The 12,361-nt window shown below is 31.4% G+C and overlaps 1 protein-coding gene and 1 pseudogene across 1 annotated transcript; one reads left to right on the top strand and one right to left on the bottom strand.

Moving 5' to 3' along the window:
- Positions 1-3,512: 3,512 nt before the first annotated feature.
- LOC139864877 (uncharacterized) lies at positions 3,513-5,706 on the bottom strand. The gene is made up of 5 exons (XM_071853441.1): positions 5,589-5,706; positions 5,377-5,454; positions 4,714-4,811; positions 4,238-4,341; positions 3,513-3,917 (listed from the first exon to the last, which is right to left on the bottom strand). The coding sequence occupies exons 3-5, from the start codon at positions 4,798-4,800 to the stop codon at positions 3,854-3,856; spliced, it is 255 nt and encodes an 84-aa protein (XP_071709542.1). The 5' UTR covers positions 4,801-4,811; positions 5,377-5,454; positions 5,589-5,706; the 3' UTR covers positions 3,513-3,853.
- Positions 5,707-8,353: 2,647 nt separating this feature from the next.
- LOC139863207 (phragmoplastin DRP1E-like) lies at positions 8,354-10,088 on the top strand (annotated as a pseudogene).
- Positions 10,089-12,361: the final 2,273 nt, after the last annotated feature.

Below are 12,361 nucleotides of genomic sequence, written 5' to 3'. Positions count from 1 at the left end.
CCTTACACACTAAAACCTAAATCCTAAACCCTAAACCTTAAACACTATACCCTAAACTCTAAACCATAAATTCTAAAATCTTAACCCTAAACTCTAAAACCTATACCCTTAAACTAAATCCAAAACACTAAACCTAAAGAGAAGAAAGTGAAGAATAAAAGGCAAAACCTAAACATTATGGCTACAGAACAAAAGGAAAGCAGTACTTGTCCTCGATAGCCATCAGCTCTATCGCGATGTTACATAAGAGAACAATATGACTTACGTTTGGTTTGTTTCGCAGATTAATATATATGTGCAAAATTATCAAAGAAAAAGTAATAAAAAAAATATTTGTAGGCTTGTATATATGTACATGACAGTTGGTTAGCAGAAAACATACCCATAAAATCTACGGCAACACCTAGACATTAGGGCTACAGAACTCAGGTGAAGGAAGAACAAATGAGCCTCAATATTCAACGGCTCTATGGCCATATAAGGAGCACAAGAAGACTCACATTTGTTTATTTTACACAAAAATATTTTACGCAGGAATCATAAAAAAATTCTTTGTAGGATTGTAAATGTACATGCAGCAGGATGGCAGAAAACATACCCACATGCCCATCGATACACACTTTCCACCATATTCTTAACCTGTAATGCCGTAGTCTGCCATTCATTCCATTCGTTATTTTCCTGGATCTCAAAAACAAGCTTAAATTAGGTTTCCACGAGAAAACGAAATATCCATATGTAACACCTAATATTTGTAAAAAGATGAGTTTCAGTTATCAATCTTAGTGCGTTATTCTTCACTACAGACGCAATACTATTATAATGCACAAATTAAGTAATGAACAGACAATATTATCAATCTTTCAACGAATAATAGCACACCTGAATATGTGTCTGAATACGACTATCAGTATTAGCCAGCTACAATATTTTATTTGCAATGTGTGTTATATGTCCAAGGTTCCCAAGCTGGGGTGCATTTCTTCCAGCAGCCGACAATGTAGGCTACATAAAACGTAGCAAGTATTACAAAGTCTATAAATGATTCGTAGTCGTTCCATCATAAAAACAATATAGATAAGATTATCCGTATTCGTATTCATCATAAAAACAATAAAGATAAGATAAATGTGAGGGAAGCATCCAAACTTTATTTACAATATTGAGAGGTAAAAGAAAAAAGTCATTTATCTATTTAACAGGAATTGCAGATGGGCAGTCGAACCTAAAGTCCATAAACAACATGAAATAGTTGAAGAATAACAATGGAGGAGTGGAGATACTAATGTTATAACTACTGTATCATATTCATATGTTTTGGATAACTCATAACTTGAGAGTAAAGACATGACCTTTTTTTACAAATGTATGGCACGTAATACCAATTACAAGTATTTTCTCTTAAGTACATTTCATATCAAACGTATTGTTATGTCTAGATGAAAATATATGTACTATATTTGCACTTACTAAACATGCATTAATCTTCCTATTAGGTTCATGCCAAGCATTCCTGTCATAACTCTTTGTCTTGTTGTTAGGTATTTGTGCATCCATGAGAAAGTCTTTTGTCGTAATTCGTCAGCCTATAATGAGTTGAAACATTATATTTTTAGTATATATGGTTTAGGATTTTGAATTAAACGCTAAACCCTATATCTAAACCCTAAACCATAAACCAACCCTAAACCCTAAACCACGAACCTTTTACCCTACACACTAAACCCTAAACCCTATACTCAAAACCCTAAACCCTAAACCTTAAATTCTAAAATCTAAACCATAAACCCTAAACCATATACCTTAAACCCTATACACTAAATCATAAACCCTAAACCCTAAATCCAGTACACTAAACCCTAAACTCTAAACCATTTATCTATATTCTAAACCTTAAATTGTAAAAACTAACCCCTAAACCATAAATTCTAAAATCTAAACCTTAAACCTTAAAGTATAAACCATAAACCTTAAACACTAAACCTTAAACCCTATACACTAAACTCTAAACCCTAACTCTAAACCCTAAACCCTAAATCAACCCTAAACCCTAAACCACCAACTCTTAACCCTACACACTAAACCTAAACCTTAAACCCTATACCATATACCCTAAACCCTAAACCATAAATTCTAAAATCGACACCCTAAACTCTAAAACCTAAACCCTATACACTAAACCCTAAACCCTATATCTAAATGTTAAACACTAAACCCTAAACCATAAACCATAAAACCCTAAACCCTAAACTCTATACCATAAATTCTACAAACAAAACTCTAAACTCTAAACCCTAAACCCTTAACCCTAAACACTGAACCGTAAATCCTATACACCAAACCTTAAAGCCTATACCCTATACCCTATATCCTAAACCATAAAGTCTAAAATCTAAACCCCAAACCCTATACTCTAAAACCTAAACCAGATACACTAAACCCTAAACCATATATCTAAATTCTAAACACTAAACCCTAAACCATAAACCATAAACCATAAAACCCTAAACTCTATACCATAAATTCTAAAAACTAAACCCTAAACTCCAAAGCCTAAACTCTAAACCCTAGACCCTAAACCCTAAACACTAAACCGTAAACCCTATACACTAAACCCTAAACCCTAAAGCATGAACTCTAAAATCTTAACGCTAAATCCTAAACTGTAAACCATAAATCGTAAACCCTAAATAGAAATTCCTAAACCTTAAACCATTAATTCTCAACGATGATCCTTTTTATCCATTAAGTTTATATTAGTTCTCAAAATGAATTTGATTTGTACTATAAGTATATATATTTAGTGATGTATAAAAAATATTCAAAGGATATTTAACCATAGAACATTTACATCTCAGTCAAATACGTCTCAAGAATTTCTTATAAACAACATTCTTGGTGGTATTTGAATCTTTCACATTGTCGTCAATATGTTTGGTTTTAATCCGTTTTTTGTAGTCAAATACGCATGTCTGCAATGGTTGTTTATTTATTTTATTGAAAGAAGTAAATACATATTAATTTTTGTAATATGATGTATATATTATATTATATTATATTTAACCATAGAACATTTACATCCCATTCAAATACATCTCAAGAATTTCTTATAAACAACATTCTTGGTGGTATTTTAATCATTCCCAATGTCGTTCAATATGATTGATTTTAATCCATTTTTTGTCCGCGAATATAAATATTTTTATATTAGAGAGTTGTACGTTTGGCTTATTTAATTATATGGTACACAACATATACAATCAGAATTTTCAAACATAAAATTATACAGAGTTGCAATATCTCTACATTGTACTCGTTTTTTACTTCACTCGTTTCTTGCTTTGTACATCTGCTTGAATGAAAGTGCAGATTGATTAAAATGAAATCAATAAATTTGTTAAATTCACAAAGAGATCTTAATTGACGTCAATAAACGCTACATATGAAAGTTTAATACCTAAAACCTAAAACATAACTCTCCTTAGTAGGAGTCTTTAAACACATAATAATGGAGGTGCATTTCAAGTTTGTGCACATGACAACAATAACATCGGTACATATTATTGTATCACCAGTTAGTCATATGTGCAATTGACCATGAACATAATATAAAGAAGCCATAAGGATAACAAAGATAAACAGAAATACCTGGTTCGAGAGTTGAAGCCATACAGGGTTTACGATTTAGTTGTCATTTGAATTTTTATAGGGTGATCACTACAAGAGCTACAATAAATGCAAGCATATAACTAAACATATGTATTGGTTCTATGAAACCAAACCCTTTTCAGGTACGGAACTTTAACATCGAAATTCTTTTCGATTCTCAATAGGTTGTTCATGCGTGTTAAACTCACGATTGAAGTTGAAGCTGCTGCTCGAGTAGCCATTTTAAGAACACAAATGCAATCAAATTCCTGAAAAAACATTCAACCTTAATGATTTATTCTTTTATCCACCTCATAGTAGTACCAGCAAAAGGAGCATTGAACATCAAACAACAACAATCACTGTATCTAAAGCCGAAACATTAGTCAGAGATAGATAATTATGTTCAATCTCAAAACACCATTACGGGTACCTGCATCAATTAATAGTACAAGAAACTGTAAGAATATGCATCATACAGGTGTATGCATATTAATTAGACCACGGTTGACAACTTGACAATTGAGTAACAAGACTATATTTTGTACATTCTAAGAACATCAAAAGAGATGTATTAGAAATATCTTACTCAAAGAAAAGATCAATAACTCTTTGTATAGTTCCCGAGCTGATTAATTCGTTTTCTGCTATTTCATTCCCAGTCTTCAACAGAACCGAAAGGAACTCCACAATCTGCAAGCGTATAATAAATCCATCCATGAGAAGAGAAAATACAACTAAAAGTGCAGATTATAATAAACTGAATGCAACGCAAGGTGAGGACATGAAGGTGGCATTATTCGAACTATTGGCATATAAATAAGTTGATTCTGGTTGTGGTTCGTCTCTAAGAGGTTAACCGCGTATAAACAGGTCAAACAAGTCAAAAGCCAGCCACTATTATTCTAACGCATACAAAATAGATTAATTCATTTGAAAATAACTACTATCATTGAAATAATGTAACTTCCGTAAACGTATTGACACGTAAAATGTATACAAAAATACAAAATATGCAACTGACAAATGTAAGATATCAAAGGTAAGATATCAGGTAAATCTAACCTTCAAACGATGCTTTTCTAGAGGAGGCTTCAATTGGCCATTTGTAGTTGGCAAGACTTTTTCATCTAGTGATACATTCAATAACATCAACAAGTCACCTGAAACATGTAATAGGCGGTTAAATAACTAATTAATATAACCCCCAACTCAGTTAGCACGACTATCAACAATTGTATGTATCACCCCTTTAAAAATTGACAGTACAATCGTTACCCAGGATGAATGATGAAGTTTTCAAATTTACTGTGCAAAACGTTCATGTGCAATTGTGGATCGATGTAAAACTACTACAAACCAATTTTAGCACTCTTGAGGTATTTTTATGATTCAAATATAGTGGCAAATGTGGCATACTACTGCAATAAGCTGGACTACAAAAACCATGAATGCATAATACACCAAACTCAAACTTGTCCCAAGTTCCCGTTTAGGGAATCTCCAAATTTCTTTTAAACTTCAAGTGAAAAATAATCAATAAATAAAAAAGGCTACAACTTTAAAAATGCTCATTAAGACTTCATGATTTCAATCACAGCAAAAACTCAACTGATATTCCTACTAACGAATGACTTCTACAAAATACAGCATATAGAAATTAAAAAGCAGAATAATACGATGTAGCTAGGAACTTCACAGAATCTGCTATTAAACCTTAGTTCATACCATAAATCACCGGTTTGATAGAATTCCAATCTGAAAAACTTCTATGCAGCGATATGGTCTTCCATTAATTGTTATTTTCTGCCAAAGAAAAAGATGGGAATTAAACAGCTAACAACAACATGATATGGTTCAAAGACACTCTTAAGATAACAAGAAAAGACACTCTTTTGATCATGTAAAACTCGAATCAGATGTAAAAACTTTATACTTACAATTGATATGGATCCAAATCGTTTCTAATCGGCGTGGATGATTTGGTTAGGAGAAGAAGTTAGGGTTTTGTTGAATGAACGTATCCCTTCTTTGTTATTTTTCTCCCGTGTTTTTTTTTTAATTATTAGATTAGAAGGGGGTATTTTAGGGATGAGTGTTTCAACAATCGATTTATTAGCTAATATTTTTGGTAGATGATTAAGCACCATTGGATCAAGGGGTATTATAATGTAATTTTCTTATCTAATAGTAATTAAGGGTGTTTTGAAAACATTTATTAGCTAATCGAGACTCTCTTTTGATGTATATAGTGATAGTGATACTAAAAAAGCGTTTTTAACTATCAATAGGTCACAAAATAAATTAATAAATCTAGATGGTCTATAAATGTATAATAACAAAATAAAATACATAATTCAATAATACGTGTTTATAGGGAGGAAATATGATATTTTATCATTTATATAAATCATAAATATATTCGTAAATATAAGCTAATTATAACTTATATTATGGTAATAAGTTATGGCATTTGATCATGATCCGTTACAAAGTTAACATGTGATTTTAGTATATATCTTCGTAATTAATTTGCCATTAATTAATTTCTAAATAATTTAATATCACTATCACTATTCACTATATATATATACATTAAAAGAGAGTCTCGATTAGCTAATAAATGTTTTCAAAACCCCCTTAATTATCATTAGATTAGAAAATTATATTATAATACCCTTTGATCTAATGGTCCTTAATCATTCACTAAAAAATTAGTTAATAAATCAATTTTACATACACCCTATCTCCAAAATACCCTACTAATTAACAAAAAAAAAAAAAAACAAGGTACCTTTTAATAAAATTAAGGTTCCGTTCAATTGGGAGTTATCAAATATACACTTTAGAAAGACTAACAAAACCCATAGAAATAAAATCCAATACGTTTCAGCTATAATGTAATCGATTAGTTTCTTCGGCGATATATCTTCTTCAAATTGGATGACACCAAATTAGTAATTGAAGGTTCTAAACGCCAATACGTTTGTGACGCTCTTCAATATCAAATCCTATACCTTCAAATCTTAATTGGTAACTTCCAATTTTTCATCTATGATCTATTAACTTATGTTGTTGTGTACTTGTCTTTTGTTAATTTTCAATTTTAAACCGTATTTATGTTGTTATCTTTTGTGTTTTAATCGGCAATTTTAATTGTTAATTTGTGTAAAACTTATGTTGCTGTCTACTGCAATCCCTCTACATTCATTCAAGTACATTCATTCAAGGAAAAAAATAATCCCAAATTCTCCCCAAATCATCGAGACTAATCAAAATTACTAATTAAGGTTGCATCTACAGGTTTTTCGATGGTATATTTAATGAACCTGAAGTCGATTAGTGCATCCCTAAGATACGTGTATTCAATTAGTAAAGCTTTTGCGTTATCCTTAAGATTATGCTAATTGTAGTCTTTGATTATGTTAGTATATATTCGATCAATTTTCAATTTTGTCTATTTTGATTTGTTGCTTCTATGAAATTGATTTTAGGTCAAAAGATTTCAATAGATGCGATGGCTGGGCTAAAAGATGAACGTCACACTTTTGAGTTGACCAAAGAGATTGGATTTACTTCGCGTTCATAGATTTCGGATAGTAGTTGTGATGCTAACACTTCAAGATCTCAATGCAGTCGTGGGTAAGCTTGAAAGATTTAATTTTTGTTAGATTTTATAATGTTTGTTGACCTGAATTTAACCCCTTTATGGTTTTATTTAGTTGATTGGCTTGTGAATTAAAATTTTTGAACTAATACTGTTAAGTTGATCAATCCAATCTAGCTATTTTTTCATAATATCTTTCAGTTAATCAGTTAGGAAAGATTGTCTTAGTAAGGCATTTGGATTTGGGGATGTAATGCTACAGAATAGATAAAGAGACAAGTTATTGTAATTTTTAGTCAAAGTTTCAGCTTTCTGTATGGAAAAAGTCAAACTAGCTCTCATCAATTCTTGCAAAGAATTCACTAAAGCTTTTTTTTTACTTGTGCTTGCAGAAGTGTTTGTCAAACTAAACGTTCATCACAAGCAGGCTTGACAGAGGAAGAGGTTAGTTGCTTACTATGTAATTTGGTTTTTTTTTTTTTTTTTTTTTTTTTTGTTAATTTATTATCTTGCTCATTGTAACATGCTTGTGTTGATTAATAATGCTTTCTCACTTTTAAAAAGATCATATGTGTTTAGTAAAGTCAACATCTTGTTATAATCCAAACTTTGAAACATGCCGTGTCATAATTCATAGCTGCAGGCTATTTTATACAAGTATATTATATGCAGTATGCTAATATTTATTGAATATTGCGTTGCAGGACAATATTTTAGCTGATGTGGTGAAAAAGTACAATGGGGGGAACTGGAAAAAAATAGGTTAGTTTGAATTCATGTTATTATCACTTTATATTTAATTCGTATATTACACAATTTTGTACTCAGTTTTCATCTTAGTGGCTATATTGGTTCTATGAACATACCCGTTTTTGATGATCGTATGATATACTGTATATGTTTCTTAGGGTGAAGGCACTTTTCATCAGTAGACAACTAGACATTAGTACAAATGTGTCTTTAATTCTAAATGTGCACACGGCGAAATATTGGGTTCTCAAATATATTTTGTGCCTGTTTTTCGGATTATTTATCATAGGGCATGTTATGTTGTAGTAAATGTAAGTCTATCTTTGTGTGATACATACGATTTACATCATGAATGTAATCCATATAGTTTATTACGTAATAAATGTTTAAGAAACCCCTTTCAACACCCTTAGATAAAAAAATTACCTCCTACTACCCTTTAATCCAATGGCTAAAAATCATCCTCTAATACTATTAGGTAATAAATACATTCTTAACATTGATCTCTCTAAATTACCCCTAAACCCCGATCTTTAACATTAAACACGGAACAATTTAACAAAAATAGGGGTTCCCGACTATCTGATTCATTCACACCACATTCATATGCATAAACCCTAACTTGCTCCCTTCAAAAAGATCTCTGGATAGCGATTCAAAGAGATCTGATTCAAAACTTGTCTCCATGAAATTAGGGTTTTCAAAAAATAAAATCACAATGCAGTTTCAATTCATCGCAAGATTTAAACCCATTATGACCTGTTACCCAGTCTGCCCATTTCTCCGCCTATAAATTCTAAAATAGTTAATACTGATGATTTTTTTTTTCTGAAGGTTCTTGAAGGAAGAGCTTATCTTCTGCAACATCCATGGGTGGGGATTGTGAATAGATCCCAATCTGATATAATGAAAAACACTGATATGATTTATGCAAGGCAAAAGGAGCAGGAGTATTTTCTTACCAGTCCAGACTATGGACACTTGGCCAGTAAAATGGGTTCCAAATACCTTGCAAAACTTCTATCACAGGTATTGTCTCTTCATTTTTGTGCACTTTTTTTTTGTTTCTACAGATTTTATACATTTGTCAAGTGTGGATGGCCCGAATATGTAGTGTCTCTACAAGTCCTTTCAATGGTGTATAGACAAACCCTTTTGTGGAACATGTATTAATGATAACAACAATGGTTCAGGTATGAAAAACTTGAGTACATTTGGATGATTTTTATATGCAGCATCTTGAATCTGTAATAAAAGAAAAAATACCAGGCATCATTGCCTTGATAAACAAAGGTATTGATGACATGGAAGCTGAGTTGGACCGTCTTGGGAGGCCAATTGCTGTTGATGATGGGGTAAGAAACTTTTCTGTATAATAATGTTGTTATCAGAGGCAACAATTTACTTCGGCCTTGTTTTACCTCAAACGGGTCAAATTGGTTAAAATCCCCTGAAGTTTAATTTCAATGCAATGATCCGTACACCTTTTAACTTGTTTCTAAATCTAAGATTAGAGTATCAGTCTATTGATCTTGCTTATGTTGATTTACACATAATTATCATAAAAAGAAAAAATTAGAAATATAGTTTTTATACATTATGGCTTTACTGTCACTGTTTCACCTGATCGTGATCATACAGGCCAAATTGTACACCATTCTGGAACTTTGCCATGTGTTCGACAAAATATTCAAGGAGCATCTAGATGGAGGGTGAGTAATAATGCCTTTATCTTGTCTTCTCTTTGTTTCTATTTCCAAATAGGATATATATCAATATATGGTGATGTCATTCTGCCTTTCAAAAAAAGATGATGATGTCATTATGATAATATATGTTGTTTTGTTGTGTTAGACGGCCTGGATGTGACCGAATCTACAGAGTTTTTGACAACCAACTTCCCGCTGCATTGCGAAAACTTTCGTTCGATAAGCATCTTTCGTTGCCAAATGTGAAGAAAATTGTTTCGGAGTCGGATGGATATCAGCCGCACTTGATTGCTCTAGAACAAGGATATCGACGACTTATATAGGGGTCGTTGAATTATTTTAGAGGTCCCGCTGAAGCTTCTGTAGATGCGTAAGTAGCTTCTACTTTAAATATTTAATCTGTTATATCCTCTCACGTTCGGGATAACCTAATCCCTTTCATTCTTGACTCTGGTTCCAATCACGTTCATCTTCTCCATCCATTATCATGTTCAATTCGTTATCAATTCGTCTTCATAAAGTCACCCGTTTGAAATCGTCGTATCATCTTCATCTGATACTTTTGAAATCAAGGTTTATATATATTTAATATTGTGAATTCCGATCATCTTCTTCATCCATTATCATGTTCAATTCATCTTCATAAAGTCACGCGTTTGAAATCGTCGTATCATCTTCATCTGGTACTTTTGAAATCAAGGTTTATATATATTTATTATTGTGGTGATTTAGGGTTTTAAGAAAACAATTTTCTAATTAATTATTATCATGTACGTGTTGCAGGTCGAGTGCCATTGTTTGAGAGTTGCTAGATGAAGATCCAACATTGATGTGGAAAAGATAAGAACTTGCTAAAAGTCTCGAGTTATACATGGGTGCTAGAGATAAAATCGACGCTGTAGCGTGGGTTCGGTAATAAACGTGCAACTTTATGTTCTATCGTGTCCTTTTAGCTGTTGTAATCTTTATCTGGGTTTAATACGCTATAAATATGTTCTGTTTGGTATCAAGAAAATGAAATTTGTGATGTAAATATATATGTATGTAAAAACTAACGCTTTCTAGATATGAATTAAGGCAAAAACTGAATGTTAACCTTTGTTCTTGCTGTTCAAGTACATCCTATTGCGTGATAACAGAATGATTAAACTTTAAAATAGTGGGCCAATGAATCAATTTGTTTCATGAACCTTTATTTGTTTTTAAGATTTTTCACTTTCTAGGTTGCTGTTGCTTAACGCTTAATCTTTTTTCTTTGTTATTTTATTAATATTAGTATAGTATTAGTATTAGCTGCTTTTTGATGCATGTTAACTGCTTTTCATGCATCAAATATAATATGTTAACAAAAAAAAACATAAAAATGACTTTTGATTAATGAAAAACAATGTTTAGGGTTTAGTAATTAGGGTTTAGAAATTAGGGTTTAGGGTTTAGAAATTAGGTTTAGAACGAGTTTTTAATACGAACGATTTAGAGTTTAGGGTTTAGTGTTTTGGGTCTACACTTTAATGACCTGTCCTAATCCATCAGGACGAATAAATTACATTTGGTTACATCGCGAGGTACTTGACCTCTATATGATACATTTTACAAATATTGCATTCGTTTTTAAAAGACAAACTTCCTTTAAAGTTAACAGGCATGCATATCATTTTTTAATATATCAAACTATCAATGACTTCTTATCAATCTTGATGAACTTAATGATTCAAATGCAACGTCTTTTGAAATATGCCATGAAAGACTCCAAGTAATATCTTTAGAATGAGCAAATGCACAGCGGAAGATTTCTTTCAAACCTGAGAATAAACATGCTTTCAAGTGTCAACCAAAAGGTTGGTGAGTTCATTAGTTTATCATAAACATTCATTTCCATCATTTTAATAGACCACAAGATTTCATTTTTCATAAATAACATTACACTCGCAAGTGTATAAAAATACATTCGTATGATGAACACCTGGTAACCGACATTAACATAATGCATATAGAATATCCCCGCATACTCGCAAGTATGCCATAAATATTGGCAATCGCAATCACCATTTAAATCGAAGTACTAAAGCATTCTAAAATCCAGAATGGGGTTTGTTAGGCCCATAGATCTATCTTTAGGATTCGCGTCAATTAGGGGCCATTTCCCTAATTCTTAGGTTACCAGACTTGAAGGGGCGATATTCGGTATAATAATCCAACCATACAATGTAGTTTCAAGTACTTGTGTCTATTTCGTCAAACATTTATAAAAGCAGTGCATGTATTCTCAGCCCAAAAATATATATTGCAAAAGCATTTAAAAAGGGAGCAAATGAAACTCACAATACTGTATTTTGTAGTAAAAATACATATGACGTCATTGAACAAGTGCAAGGTTGGCCTTGGATTCACGAACCTATATCATTTGTATATTTATTAATATACATAGTTGTAATCGAACAAAAATATATCTAATTTTATTAGTTACACCATTTTTATATTAATAATATATACTTTTACTTTGTGTTTCCATTTTAAATGATGAATATTTATATACTTATATTAATATATATATCTATATCTGTTTAGTATTATATTAACAAAATACCTAAATTGTTATATATGAATATTTATATACAATTTGTTAATATGTTTAATATATACATAT

The sequence above is a fragment of the Rutidosis leptorrhynchoides genome, chromosome 8 (genome assembly GCF_046630445.1).
Source record: "Rutidosis leptorrhynchoides isolate AG116_Rl617_1_P2 chromosome 8, CSIRO_AGI_Rlap_v1, whole genome shotgun sequence".
Lineage (NCBI taxonomy): Eukaryota > Viridiplantae > Streptophyta > Magnoliopsida > Asterales > Asteraceae > Rutidosis > Rutidosis leptorrhynchoides.
Note: the sequence above shows the minus strand (reverse complement) of the source record. Positions and strands in the feature narration are given on the sequence as shown.